The sequence below is a fragment of the Apis cerana genome, linkage group LG1, assembly GCF_029169275.1.
Source record: "Apis cerana isolate GH-2021 linkage group LG1, AcerK_1.0, whole genome shotgun sequence".
Classification (NCBI taxonomy): Eukaryota; Metazoa; Arthropoda; class Insecta; order Hymenoptera; family Apidae; genus Apis; species Apis cerana.
In genome coordinates, this window is record NC_083852.1 from 4,387,784 (window position 1) to 4,401,954 (window position 14,171).

Consider the following 14,171-nt stretch of genomic DNA (forward strand, 5'->3'; position numbering starts at 1 on the left):
AAAAAAAGAAATTGAAAAAAAGAAAAGTGAATAATAGAAATATAGATTTATTTTACTATTATTATCAATTTAAAATCAATTATATTGTGTTTAATCTTATATCTAAATGTTTTGTATTTTATTTTATACAAAATAACATGAATATGATGAATATTTTTGTAAAAAAAAATTAAAATTATATAAATTATATTTTTTTTAAATTAATGTTTAATAGAAGAATCTCGAATTGCAAACATAAATTAAATTACGTTATTGACTGATTCCGATGAAAGCGGTTATCTGTCTGTTGAATGGAAACAGCGAATTGGTTATAAAAAATGGTTGATAAAAGATAAGAGAATTCATCAGTATAACTATGAATTCGATCGTGAAATGTTTTTAATTTATTAAATATTATTAATAATAATTAATAATATTACATTTTATTGAAATAATTATTAAAATATATTATATAAATGTAATATTTGCTTTGTAATTTTATAATAAAGAAATCGGATAACCTTTATTTCGTTTTATGTAATAAAAAAAAAAATGAATGTTAAGATTTTAGATGGTGGATTTGGTGCTCAATTATCTACTCATGTTAATGAAAAAGTCGATGGTGATCCTTTATGGACATCAAAATTTTTGGTAACAAATCCTAATGCAGTATATGCTACACATTTGGATTTTTTAAAAGCAGGTGCAGATATTATTGAAACAAATACATATCAAGCTTCAATTCCTAGTCTAATGAAACATTTATCTATAAGCAAAGAAGAAAGTATAAAATTGTTACATAAAGCTGTTCATCTTGCTAAAACTGCAGTGAATGATTATACTAAAGAAGTTATAAATAATAATGATGTTGAGAATAAAAATCCTATGATTGTTGCATCTTGTGGGCCATATGGAGCTAGTTTACATGATGGTTCAGAATATAATGGAGCTTATGGTAAAATAACACCTCGTGAAAACATAATTCAATGGCATAAATCGCGTATAGATGCTATTATAAATGCTGGTATAGATTTATTAGCATTAGAAACTATACCTTGCTATCAGGAAGCAGAAGCAATAATTGAACTTCTAAGAGAATATCCAAATACTAAAGCATGGCTTTCATTTTCTTGTGAAAGAAATACACAAAAAATAGTAGATGGAAGCAATTTTCAAGAACTTTCTACACGTTGTTATAAAACATTACCAGGACAAATAGTTGCCATTGGTGTAAATTGTATTGCTCCAAAAGATGTAACTCCTTTATTAAAAAATATTAATATGGGATCAGGAAATGATTTTATTCCACTTATAGCATATCCTAACAGTGGTGAAATCTACTCACCAAATGAAGGATGGATAAAAAATGAAAGTTATGCACCACTTGAAAATTTCATTCCTGAATGGTTAGAATTTGGAATACGATATCTTGGAGGATGTTGCAGAATGTATGCAGAGAATATAAAATCAATTAGGAAAGCAGTAAATAATTTCAAGAAATCAAAAGAGAAATAATGGATTAATTTTTTTTAAATAAAAATTTAATTATTTTTGCTTTTTAAAATTTTGTTAATTTTATTTTTAATTTTATATATATTGTTTTATATATTTTTTAACATTTATAAATTTTACATTCTTTATAAAAAAGCATATATATATAAATTAATAAATTATACAATAATTATTATTATTTTATTTATTTACAAAAAATAAATATTTTTTTCAATTAATATTCGAAAAAAAAATATTTAAAAATATTTAAATTTTAAAGATATTCTAATTACACATATCTTGTTATGCCTCCTTTTGTTATGAAACAAATTATTTATTAGTCTAATTTATTTGATATTGCATTTCAATGATAAAAAAAATCTAAATTTATCGCTATAAAAAGCGTTTATAACTTTAGTCTTCAAATTTGTATAAGAAAAGACATCAATTGACATTGATTAATGCTTATCAGACCAATGCAAGATAATGTTACATTTAAAAATGTTGTATATATATGTAATATATATATCACAAATACGTGATTTATCATAATACGTACAATACACGTGACTAAATCTGATCTTCTTAGTATAAAAGCTCTTCACGACGTAAGAACTGTTAGCATAATTACATTTGAAATTTTGTTCACATTTTTATAATATTTATCTCACAGATTCATAATGGACTTTGGAATAGATATATTTTGTGAAGTCAATTATAGAAATTGTTGCCTCAGACGTTGTAAACACATTTAAGTGGCCAAGACGTGCGCGAAATTATAAATAAAAATTTGGTTTTTCCAATGTGAAAGACGCACCGTTATTAAGAAAAATTATTTACAATTTAAAATGATTAAAAAACAAAAATAATTATATATTTTTATATATGTGTGTGTGTAACGATATTTTTGATATTAAAAATATTTAATAATTACGATAATTTTAATAGAAAATCATGCAAGAAGTGATGGTATTAGATGGTGGATTTTCTACACAATTAGCAACTCATGTTAATGATACAATAGATGGTGATCCATTATGGACAGCACGTTTCCTTGTTACAAATCCTAATGCAATTATTTCTACACATTTGGATTTTTTGAAAGCTGGAGCAGATATAATTTTAACAAACACTTATCAAGCATCTATTGATGGCTTTTCAAAATATATGAACATTACAGAAGAAGAAAGTCTTGATATCTTTTCTAAAGCTGTAGATTATGCTAAAGAAGCTGTGAATTTGTATAAAAAAGACATAGAAAATAAAGCTAATGTTATAAATGCAAATCCATTGATTGCTGGATCAATTGGACCATATGGAGCTTGTTTACATGATGCTTCAGAATATAGTGGCAAATATTGTTCAAATGTAACAGAAGAATTTCTTATAAATTGGCATAGACCACGTATTCAAAAATTGATAGATAATGGTGTTCATATATTAGCTATAGAAACAATTCCATGTAAACAAGAAGCAGAAGCATTGATTAAATTATTAAAAGAGTATCCAAATAGTAAAGCTTGGTTATCTTTTTCATGTTGCAATGATGGAAAAAGTATAGCAGATGGAACTAATTTTCAACAAATTGCAATGCAATGTTATAGAAAAGCTTTACCAAAACAAATTTTAGCAATTGGAGTCAATTGTACTGCACCACAAAATGTAACTAAATTATTAAAAGGAATTAATGAAAATAACAAGCAAGAATTTGTACCATTGGTAGTATATCCCAATAGTGGTGAAAAATATACAATAGAAAATGGTTGGATAATAAAAGATGAAGAATGTTCTTTACATGAATTTATATATGAGTGGCTTACTTTAGGTGTTCGGTATATAGGTGGATGCTGTAGAACAAATGCCACTGATATAAAGAAAATACGATTAGAGGTAGAGAAATGGAAAAGAAATTAAATGCTTAAATTGTATTATATGTTGTAAATGTGTAATATATAAATAATCATACATAATGCAAAATAAAAATAAATCAAAAATTCAAATATTAAAATATTTTTAAACTTGATGCTAATAAAAAATATTTTCTTTCTTTTATCTCTTTTGAATTATATTTATACATAAATATTAAAAGAAATTCATTTTATTATTAAAACATAAAAATATAAATATTATATAAATTTCAGAAGTATATTTTTTTTACATAATCCTTTTTTTTAACAAGTATCAAATAAAGTATCAAATAAAATAATAAAAAATATGATAAATATATAATATTATGTAAAAAGAAATTATAAAAAAATTTATTAAAAATTATATTTCATTATTATTAACAAATTATAATGAAATAATTACAATAAATTAAAATCCTTAAATATTCTTTATATCTAAATCAGATAATAAATGTATATTCATATTTTATATAAGAAAATATTTTATATAAGAAGAAAAATATAAATTTTTTTATTTTTCAAAAATTTATTTTTTTTTTCAAAATAAATTAATTTTTATATTATAATATAAATTTTATTATATATATTTTGTAAATAATATTTACATTTCATGAACAATAGAATTTTTAATTTAAATAATAAAAAAAATACGAATTTAAAGATCTTATATATTTTTTAAAAATCATGTAGAATATTTGTCATTCATTATTATAAAAAATTATATATAAATATTTTATATAAAATATTTTATATTAATTCTGAATATATTTAATTTTCCAGAGATTGGTAAATATAAATTAATTCATTACCTATATTATATGTAATTCCTTCTACATCTACACTAATATTTTTGCTTTCCATATCAACATTAAATACAGAATTAGGTGGAATTAAAGTTTTACCTTTTAATATATTTTCAGTTGTAGGTTTATTCCTAGGTCCTAATACAGGATCATTGTAACGATATAACGATATTAATGATGGATCTATAAAAATAAATACTTCAATGAATAAATAATATTCAATAATTAAATGATAATATTGATTAATTTCATACTTTTTATAAGTTTACTATCTTTTGATATTCGTGATATAATATTTTCTACAGTATCTGCATTTGCTATTTTAATGGTCATTCCAAATAAACCATTATATTTTTGTGGATTTATAATGAATACTGGAATTCCAAGTTTAACAGAAAAATTCATATAAGGAGCACCTGGACAACATTCTTCTCTCGTTTTTTCTGAAGCTTCATTCGTATATTTTATCACAATATTTTCTAGCTACATATAAATATGAATAAAAGATTATCAGATAAAACAAATTTTAATAAAAAATATAAAATAGAATATATCAAAATTTACATCTAAAACACTTACATCTAAAGTATTTTCAAGATACTTTTTATTATCTTGAAGAACTTTAAATTCATCAAAATCTAAGGTTAAATTAAATGCATTTAATCCAGCAAGTTGAATTTTTTCTCTTACAACTTGTACAAATGGCATTAATCGTTTCATATATTTTTTTAATTCTTGATATTTTCCCAATTCTACTGCTATAATTTTATTTTCTGGTAAATTATTGTTATTTTTCTGTATGTAATGAATAAAAATTAATATATTATTAATATATTATATAATTTATTTATTTATATATATATATAATGTCAAAATTATTATAAATAGAATTATTACTTACAAGATATAAATTTTTCATCACAGTTAAAACAGTACTTTGCCAAGGAGGATATGTTTTAGCTATCCAAATTATTCCCTCGGTAGGTTTTTCTATAGTTAATGTTTCAGTTTTTCCTTTTTGTGTTTTTTTAGGAGTTAAATAATTTTTTAACATTATTCTAAATGAATGTGCAGCATCCATAAGATATTGTGATGATTTTATAAGTACTTTATCTATGAAACCTACCTGAGGCCATCTAGCATTTAATATACTATCTTCCTATTGAAAAGATAGTATATATATAGAAGATAGTATATTATTAGTACATTATTATTATTTTATTATTAATTTAATTAATTTTTTAATTTGATTAATCATTGCATAAAATTGCACATTAAATATAATATACTTACTTTACCAATTAATGTCCATATATGTTCCGTTACATGTGGACAAATTGGAGATAAAAGAATAATTTGAAATTCTATATATTTCATAATTAATATCCAATTAATACCATCTAAAGCACTCAATTGTAAATATTTATCTCTTACTGCTTGTAATTCAAAGAATCCTGTTTTTAGAGCTTCTTTATATAACATTTTTGAGTAATTCTCTTCAGTTTCTTGTATTTTTTGATTTATTTCACTAAATTTAATTAAAAATTTAATTAAATAATATGAATTACAAACTGAAAGCAAATGAATATTTTAATAAATACCTTTCAAAAACTTTATCATTAAATGTATATGGTTTTCCTTGTCTAAAAATATCTTTTGAAGCTAACACTTCTTTAACCCATTCAATAAAGGTATATAATCTAAGAATTCCAGCATCAGCTGTACTTTCTACAAAATTAGCATCTTCTATTGAATCGCCAGAATCAGCCAGACACAGTCGCGTGCCATCTGCTGAAAATTTTTCTATGGCTTCAGCAAGTGTTAGAAAATTGCCTTCTGATTTAGACATCTAATAAACCATACATGTAATTTATAAATTTTTGTCAATATTTATAAGATACTTAATTAAATTATAAAATTATATTTTTCACCTTCGATGAGTTTAAAAGTAAATGTCCATTTACTCTTATTCCTTTTGGCCACAATTCAGGTTGCTTAGGCCAGATTGCAATATGATTATAAATAAAGAATGTTAAATGATTTTGTACTAAATCTTTTCCAGATACTCGTAAATCTACTGGATACCAATAATTAAATTCACGTCGCATATGATCTAATGCCTCTTTCTTTATTTTCGTTTCGGGATATTTTGTATCTTTAAAAAAAATATAATCCCATACTTCAGATGTCATTTCATCAGGCCTAAATATAAATATAAAATATTTTATATGCAGAATATTTTGCATTAATAAAAATAATTTAATTAATTTAATAAGAAATTAATTTTATAGTAAATAATTGCACAATTAATAATTGTTTAAAATGATTTTGAAATTTTACTTTATGTTATAACTATTTGGTTTATCGCCTTTAAATGTTCCTCCTTGCAATAAATGCGCCACAGTATAATAAGCCATATAAATTGTTGAATCTGAGAGTGATTCTATTAACCAATTTTCATCCCATGGTAATTTAGTACCTAGAATTTATATCTATAAAAATATATGATACAAAAATTGTCATATTTTTTATTTAATTATTATCTTACCAAGTCCATAAGTTCTTGAACATGCATACTCATGTAACCAATTAAGACAAGCCATAAAATTTTTTCTCACTTCATCATGAAAAGTATTAAGGTTATTTAAGGCTTCTATTGCTTCTCTTTTCCAAGTTTCTTCTCCATAGTCTAAATACCATTGATTACATAAAGCTACTACACATTCATCATTTGATCTTGAAATTATAGTTTTCTCAGGTTCATAATATATAACTGCTTTTCCTTCATTTATTAATTCCTTTTGAACATATTTTTTAACATCTTGAACTTTGTTTCCTTTATATTGACCAACTAGCAAAACACCATCATAAAATCCTTTTAGATATGCCATTTCTTTAGCTTGTAATAATTTAACTTTATCATTTTGAGATTGAATTTTTAATTTATCATATAAAGTTACTGCACATAAGTTACCAAATTCTGGTACTTCAATAATAGGTATCTAATATATATAATTTTAATTAATATATAATTATTTTTATCATTTTATTAATTTTATAATTTATTTTTATTATTATAATATATTATAATATATTATTATTATAATTATAGATATTAAACTTACAGGATCATAAGAGAATACCATATCATCAGTTATATTATATTTTTCCCTGAGAGCTTGTTTTTTTTTTAAATCTATTAAAGCTGCATAATCATCAGGGGAGTCACTAGGTACAGAAGTAACAATTCCAGTACCTTTATCTTCTTTAATAGTTAACATTGGTAAAGTATAAATCACTTTGTAATTTGTAAGAGGTGCTTCTAATGGTAATCCTAATATTTCCTATTAATTTTATATTTATTATTTTATATATAATATATAATATAAGCAATTTTTCTCATAAATAATAAAAAGAATATTACTTTTCCAGTAAATTTTAATACAATTGGTATTTTTCCTTCCTCTTCAAAAAAATCTTGATATGCCATATTTCGAGCAGCTCTTTCTGTTGAAATATAAACATCTCCATTTGGCAATACATAAGCAATATAATTTATATCTGGATGAATCCAACAATTTGTTTGACCATACATAGTTTCTGGTCTTAAAGTAGCAGCAACTAAATAAACTGGTTTTCCAGAAAGAGATCTGTAAGAACATATATGTTTAATATTTAAAGCAAATTTTGTAAATTATATAATACCTACTTCAAACTTGAAGGATAAGGTTCTTGTAATTTCATTTTAATTAAAGTATATTCCTGTAACTCCACACCTTCTCCAGATGATCTATCATGATCCATACAAGGTTGTCCATCTTTTGGTGAATAAATTGTATATCTCTTTCCATATTTTATTTTGTTTCTATTTTTTAAATGTTGAAATTGCCAACGTACAAATGAATCAAAAAATGGATTTGCATCAGTTGTAATAAATGTTCTACGCCAATCCACCTTGAATTAATTCCATATTTTCTTATATTCTTCAATTATTATACTATATATTATTTATTAATTAATTATCATATTATATTATATTTGTTAAAAAAAAATTATATGACTTACATGTAATCCAATTGATTTAATATCTTTTACACCAAGAGGAGGAAAATAATCTAACCAATATGAAGCATCAGCAAAGTTTTTTATATCTTCATTTTTTAAACCAAGCATTTGCATAATTTGCCACTGATATTTTGCATTAGCAGTTTTTGCAATTGCTTTACTCTAAAAAATAATTATTATTTAAAAATTAAGAATATAAGAATATTTATAAAATTATTATATAGAATATTTTATATAATAATTTTACCTTTGTTCCTTTGCTTTTATCTTTTATTACTATATCATCTTTAATTTCTTCTTTAATTTTTTCTTCATTCTTAGGAAATTCTGGTGGATAACCATATAATTCCATTTCTCTTTTCAATTTATCGGCACATGCTTTAATAGGCATACCAGTGCAATGAAACCCAAATGGGAAAAGAACTTTTTTTCCTAAAAGACGATTGTATCGTATTGCAAACTATAAAATTATAAAATAAATTATAAAATTTCTTCAATTTATATATATATTTTCATTAAATTTATTTCATTAAATATTTCTGTGATATACTTACTTCACATTTTGATAATGAAAATGTATGACCAAGATGAAGTCTTCCATTCATATAAGGAAAAGGAAATGTTGCAAGAAATTTCTCATCAGAATTTTTCCTTGGTTCCAAAGGTGCATCTTCTTCATATATTTTTCTTTCTTCCCATATAGCTTGAATATCTTTTTCAATTTTTTGAAGATATTCTACTTTAAATGTTCCCTTTCTTTCTGTTGTCTATTAGAAACAATTATAAATAACATCTTAAATGTTATTGAAATAGTAATTTAATAATATTAAAATATTTTTTATTTTATTCTAGATTAAAATTTATATTATAAAAATTAATTTTATTATAAATGAATTTATAATCATGATATATTTTTTCTAAAAAATTATATAACAATACAATTTAATCTATAGAAAAAAATTAATAAAAAAATAAAATAATTTCAATCTTTAAAAAAATATTCAAAAAGATATTCATAAAAAAAAATATATTTGAATTTCTTACAGTTAACATTTTTGTACTATTATTTATATTTAATTATTTATATTGATGATTTATTAATGATTTTATTATTATGATTTAGATTTTGTTTAAATACAGAAACAATGAATAATTTTAACATTTACCATTTTTTTATATAATAAAATCCAAGTTACTTTATAAGATTAAGTATCGAATACCACGTATCAAATACTTCTGCATGAAGTTAACAGGTTTAGAAGTTTATAAATCATAGATGATGCAACACAGGAAAATATAAACTTTACTGCTATCGCTTCCAATTATAACATTACATATATTCACGTCATATATCAAGATATATTATGTTTTATGAAATTATTATCTTAGAGATATAATATAAAATCAAAAAATGTAATGTATATATTTTTCGACCATTTTATAGGTTTCTATGATATAAATTTGATTGATATAAATTTAGAAATATGATATTGATTTTAGCTCATAATGGCTACAGAATCCAACCAATGAAATAATTATTAAGATTCATAAAAATCAAGTTTAATGTAATTATAAAATATAAAATATAAAAATTAGTATATATAAAAAATGAAAAATATCTTTATTTATCTCTTCTATTTTATTATATTTATTACAATAATTATAATTTAATAATTATATTTTTCTATTTTGAGTTGAATAACAATTTAAAAAAAAATCAAATGCTTAATGAATACATATCATATGATATATTTGACAACATTTTTAAACGATCATTTATTAAAAATAATTTGACCAAAATAAAATTAGAATGAATTATTATATTTATTAGCATATGAATATAATTTATATATAATAAAAATTAAATGCAATAGTTTAATAAATATAATAATTTTTAATAAATATAATAATCCAAATTTTATATTCAATTTTATATTAAAAAATATAATTGTATAAGAGATAATGAAATTTCCAAAAATTCTTATATATATATATATATATTTATTTATTTGTAAAATAATATTTATCTTTTATATACTTAGGCAATTTTTTATTTATTTTTTTGGATTTTTAATCATTTTTTCAATAATTTTTTTAATTTTAAATTTTAAATTTTAAATTTAAAAATATATATTTTAATTTTAAAAATATTTTTGTGCATATTTATCTCTTAGAATAGAAGGTTCGTTTTTAAAATGTCATTTTTCATTATTTTGCTATCAATTGATAATGGTACATGTCGGCATTTTTTATAAAATTGTTTTTCAAAAAAATATTGCATCATGTAAGTCGAAATATTATTATTCTTTTTTTTTCTATTTCTCCTATATCTAGTGTCTTCTATATAATCATATATTAAAAGTAAATAATGGATAAGATACGAATTGATTATTAACGCCATTTTTAAATATTGTAGATAAAATGAATAGTCAAGAAAAGTATTCTACAAGACATAATATAAGAATATTGAAATCAATATTATTTTCAGAATATTGCAAATGAAACATATAAAAAAAGAATAGAAAATAAAAGAAGGATAAAGATAGAATAAAAATTGACTATTAGTTTTTTTTATATTAAAGACATTTTCCCGGAATCATTTTCTAGAAGTAATTAATAGATGACACTAACAGTTAATTCTTGTTTTATTTCTATCTTGCTCATATCATTTTCTGTCTTTTCTTTATATATTTCATTTATGATACTCTAGGGATGATGCTGATTGCAATATTTTTATTCCTGTCCTTTTCATATTCTTTTTCTTGTTTCATTTGTGACATTTAGAAATAGCATTAATAGTGTATTATTACTTTTTTATTTTTTGTATTCTATCTTTATCTTTCTATTTATCAGCTTTGTTTAGATTTATTCTTAGTGTAAACATGGACAAAATTGTTTTGTTTGATATAATTTTTATAGATTTATCCTTATAAAGGTTTCAAAAAATATCATTTTTATTTTTATATTTCTATAAAGAGTATGGTTTTTATTATTATTTTATATTATATGTATAAATATGTTTACATACGCGCAACCGGTTTTAAGCCTAGTATTGAAAAACATTTTTCCATTATAATAGCAGTAGCTTCGGTTAAAAGCATGCGACCAATATTTATATTTACTATTTCTCCAAGTTCATTTTTTTCAACACAATAACAATTATCATAAAATTCACTAAAAGCACATGAGATTTCATAACAATATTCGCATAATTGATGTAGGTATAAATCTTTTGTAATTTTAATTAATACATCAGCAAATTTAATTAATACTTTTGCTAACTTCCACTCCTTTTCATGCTCCAATGATATTTGATTACTTTGTGCCAATTCTTGCAATTTATTTTGTGTAATATTGGCTGCTCTTGCAATAGAACGTATTCTTGTTAAAGCATATAATAAATATACAGCAGTATTGCCTTTATCTTCCAACATTTTATCAAAGGAAAATACATATTCGTGGTTTCTATTATGTGATAAGTCTGCATATTTTATACATCCATAAGCAATAGATTCTTGTGCAATTTTTAATTCTTCTTCTGTGAGTATTTTATCGCGTTCTTTTTCTTTTAGTTTATCCAATGCTCTCTTTAAACCTTAAATAAGAGATAAAAATTTTAAAAATATTAATTATATAATGCAATATTTAATGGTACATAGAAAAATACCTTCGTCAAGTAATTCACTTAATTTTACTGTATCACCTGATCTTGTTTTAAATTTCTTTTTATCTTTACCAAGAACAACACCAAATCCAACATGATCCACTCTATGGTAACTTTTTATAATTCCTGCTCGCTCACCACAACTTTTTAGTATTTGAAAATGCTTAGCTTGACCAGCATCTGTTACATATATTATCTGTAAAAATAGAATAATGAAAAATAAAGATAGAATATTTTATTAATTTTATGCTAAAATATATATAAAAATACCCAATTTGCTCTTTCTTCTTCTATACGTTGTTTAAGTGCCGCCATATCTGATGTATCATAAGTAAAACCACCATCAGATTTGACAATGGTTAAAGGAATTTCACTATTACGTTTACCCCACATTATTTTTCGTCCTTCATCATCTTCTAATAATCCTTTTGCTTCTAAATCTTTGACTATGACTTCCATATGTTTTTGATAAAAAGATTCTCCTCTTTCTATTAAATTAATATCTAGACGAATATATATCTTCTCGAATTCTATATTTAAAACATAGTTATATTTTATACATTGAGATTAAAAATATTTTATTTAATTTTACAATATTAATTATTTTACCTTTCCTTGAAACGTCACAAATTAATTGCCATGCTTTCGTCATTTCAGGATCGAATGCTTGTAATTTAACAACACAGTTATAAGCACGTTTTTTAAATTCTTCGTCTTCGTCAAATCTTGCCTTTGATTCTTTATAAAAGCTCTATAATTTTTATAACAACTTATTAGAATAATAATTTGTAAATATAATATATTTATAAAAACGAATTATAAAACAAAAATATATTTAAAATTATTTAAAATTACTTGGAGATCTATAATAGGTGGAGATATAGTTAAATAATCAGGAAATCTATCTTGAAGATGAGCTATCAACATTCCAAATTGTGTGCCCCAATCACCAACATGATTTATTCTTAATACATCATGTCCTAAAAATTCTAACAATCTTGCAATACTATCTCCAATTATAGTAGATCTTAGATGTCCAACATGCATTTCTTTAGCAATATTAGGACTTGAGAAATCTACAATCACTCTCTGTTTTTTTGTATAAGGTGGAAATACTTTTCCATTTTTTACTAAAGTAGTTAAAATTATTTGTGTAAATTCTTTTTTTAAATAGATATTTATAAAACCTGCACCAGCAACTTCTAATTTAGAGACTAAGCTTGATTCTTCTATTTTTGACATAATATTGTTTGCAACATCTCGTGGTTTTGTTTGAATTCCTATATAGATATAAATATATATGTACTTTAATAGTTCTCTAATAATATTAATATTATTTCTTACCATCATTATTGAGTTGTTTACAAAGTGGCATAGCACTGTTACATTGATAATCTCCAAATTTTGGATTGGTACTAATTGATATAATTACTGGAGGTTCACAAACATTTGGATATGCAGTTGAAATTGCTTTTTCAAATAAATTATATAATGTATCATATATACTAACAGCATTGTTCTCTATTGTTTTTGTTTTGCTTTCTGATTTTGCTCGTTCAGTTTCAATGGTCTATATAAATTAAACAAAAATATATTATTTTATTCACAATAATAAAAGTTATTTAGAGCTTTTAAGTGAAGTTAATTGTACAAACCCTTTTTAAAATAGCCACCCTATGTTTTAGTTTTATATTTTCTTGTTCTAATTTTATATATTCATCTTCAGATATAGAATTTATTTTCGAATTGTTAGTAGTAATATTTTGTCGTAGAAGCTCAATTTCTTTTTTTAAAAAAGCTATTTCTTCTTCCTGTAAAATATATATATATATATGTGTGTGTAATAATGAATATTATAACCTATAAGGATTATTTGACAATCTCAGATTATATTTTTATAAAAATGATAAAATTTTTATAAAATAATTAATGTAAATAAATAATTTAATTTACCGCAGCAGCTGCTCTTTTATGGAAATTTTCTAAATTTACAGTAGACATCGTATTAAAGATTTACTTTCAATAAAAGGTTTACTTTTGTACAAAAATAATACACGTGGATCTTTCAAAAATCCTTATACTTTATATATTAGATAGAAAATATATTTTTACAATATAATAAATTATTAATAAATAATAAATTAAAATTATAAATAACGTATAAAATCAAATTTAATATAAGAAAAATATTTTAAAAATTCAATACCCATAATTTTATATACATATATACAAATATGTATATTTTCTGAATTAGATGTTTTC

The 14,171-nt window shown here is 22.2% G+C and overlaps 4 protein-coding genes across 5 annotated transcripts; 2 read left to right on the top strand and 2 right to left on the bottom strand.

The window, feature by feature from the left end:
* The first annotated feature begins 531 nt into the window (after positions 1-531).
* On the top strand, positions 532-3,470 carry LOC107994995 (uncharacterized). The gene has a single exon (XM_017052209.3). The coding sequence runs from the start codon at positions 532-534 to the stop codon at positions 1,492-1,494; it is 963 nt and encodes a 320-aa protein (XP_016907698.2). The 3' UTR covers positions 1,495-3,470.
* LOC107994969 (leucine--tRNA ligase, cytoplasmic) lies at positions 2,101-9,712 on the bottom strand. 2 transcript variants are annotated; one of them, XM_017052171.3, is made up of 16 exons: positions 9,412-9,712; positions 8,800-9,012; positions 8,493-8,705; positions 8,246-8,407; positions 7,890-8,134; positions 7,605-7,830; positions 7,306-7,524; positions 6,729-7,182; positions 6,521-6,659; positions 6,112-6,382; positions 5,782-6,029; positions 5,474-5,708; positions 5,082-5,339; positions 4,760-4,975; positions 4,435-4,663; positions 2,101-4,363 (listed from the first exon to the last, which is right to left on the bottom strand). In XM_017052171.3, exons 1-16 carry the CDS (start codon positions 9,412-9,414, stop codon positions 4,146-4,148), a joined length of 3,549 nt encoding a protein of 1,182 aa, XP_016907660.1. In that variant the 5' UTR covers positions 9,415-9,712; the 3' UTR covers positions 2,101-4,145. The 2 variants fall into 2 exon arrangements, with proteins under 2 accessions (XP_016907660.1, XP_028521055.1); XM_028665254.2 differs by lacking the exon at positions 9,412-9,712 and having other exon boundaries at positions 8,493-8,677; positions 8,800-8,937.
* Positions 2,425-3,384, top strand: LOC133665591 (homocysteine S-methyltransferase YbgG-like). Its single transcript, XM_062082509.1, has one exon. The coding sequence runs from the start codon at positions 2,425-2,427 to the stop codon at positions 3,382-3,384; it is 960 nt and encodes a 319-aa protein (XP_061938493.1).
* Positions 9,713-11,196: 1,484 nt separating the features above from the next.
* Positions 11,197-14,156, bottom strand: LOC107994691 (arginine--tRNA ligase, cytoplasmic). The gene is made up of 8 exons (XM_017051699.3): positions 13,863-14,156; positions 13,565-13,720; positions 13,254-13,479; positions 12,765-13,189; positions 12,519-12,660; positions 12,180-12,439; positions 11,913-12,105; positions 11,197-11,840 (listed from the first exon to the last, which is right to left on the bottom strand). The coding sequence occupies exons 1-8, from the start codon at positions 13,908-13,910 to the stop codon at positions 11,266-11,268; spliced, it is 2,025 nt and encodes a 674-aa protein (XP_016907188.1). The 5' UTR covers positions 13,911-14,156; the 3' UTR covers positions 11,197-11,265.
* Positions 14,157-14,171: the final 15 nt, after the last annotated feature.

What these genes read in the sequence shown, in the direction of transcription:
- LOC107994995 (XM_017052209.3), top strand. Translation starts at nt 532, where the DNA reads ATGAATGTTAAGATTTTAGATGGTGGATTTGGTGCTCAATTATCTACT.
- LOC133665591 (XM_062082509.1), top strand. Translation starts at nt 2,425, where the DNA reads ATGCAAGAAGTGATGGTATTAGATGGTGGATTTTCTACACAATTAGCA.
- LOC107994969 (XM_017052171.3), bottom strand. An exon ending in TTTCATTATCAAAATGTGAA is followed by an intron (nt 8,706 to 8,799) that starts GTAAGTATATCA and finishes ATAATTTTATAG; the next exon opens with TTTGCAATACGATACAATCG. An exon ending in ATCTTGAAAATACTTTAGAT is followed by an intron (nt 4,664 to 4,759) that starts GTAAGTGTTTTA and finishes ATTTATATGTAG; the next exon opens with CTAGAAAATATTGTGATAAA.
- LOC107994691 (XM_017051699.3), bottom strand. Translation starts at nt 13,910, where the DNA reads ATGTCTACTGTAAATTTAGAAAATTTCCATAAAAGAGCAGCTGCTGCG. An exon ending in ATAAAAGAGCAGCTGCTGCG is followed by an intron (nt 13,721 to 13,862) that starts GTAAATTAAATT and finishes TATATTTTACAG; the next exon opens with GAAGAAGAAATAGCTTTTTT. An exon ending in AAGTGAATTACTTGACGAAG is followed by an intron (nt 11,841 to 11,912) that starts GTATTTTTCTAT and finishes CTCTTATTTAAG; the next exon opens with GTTTAAAGAGAGCATTGGAT.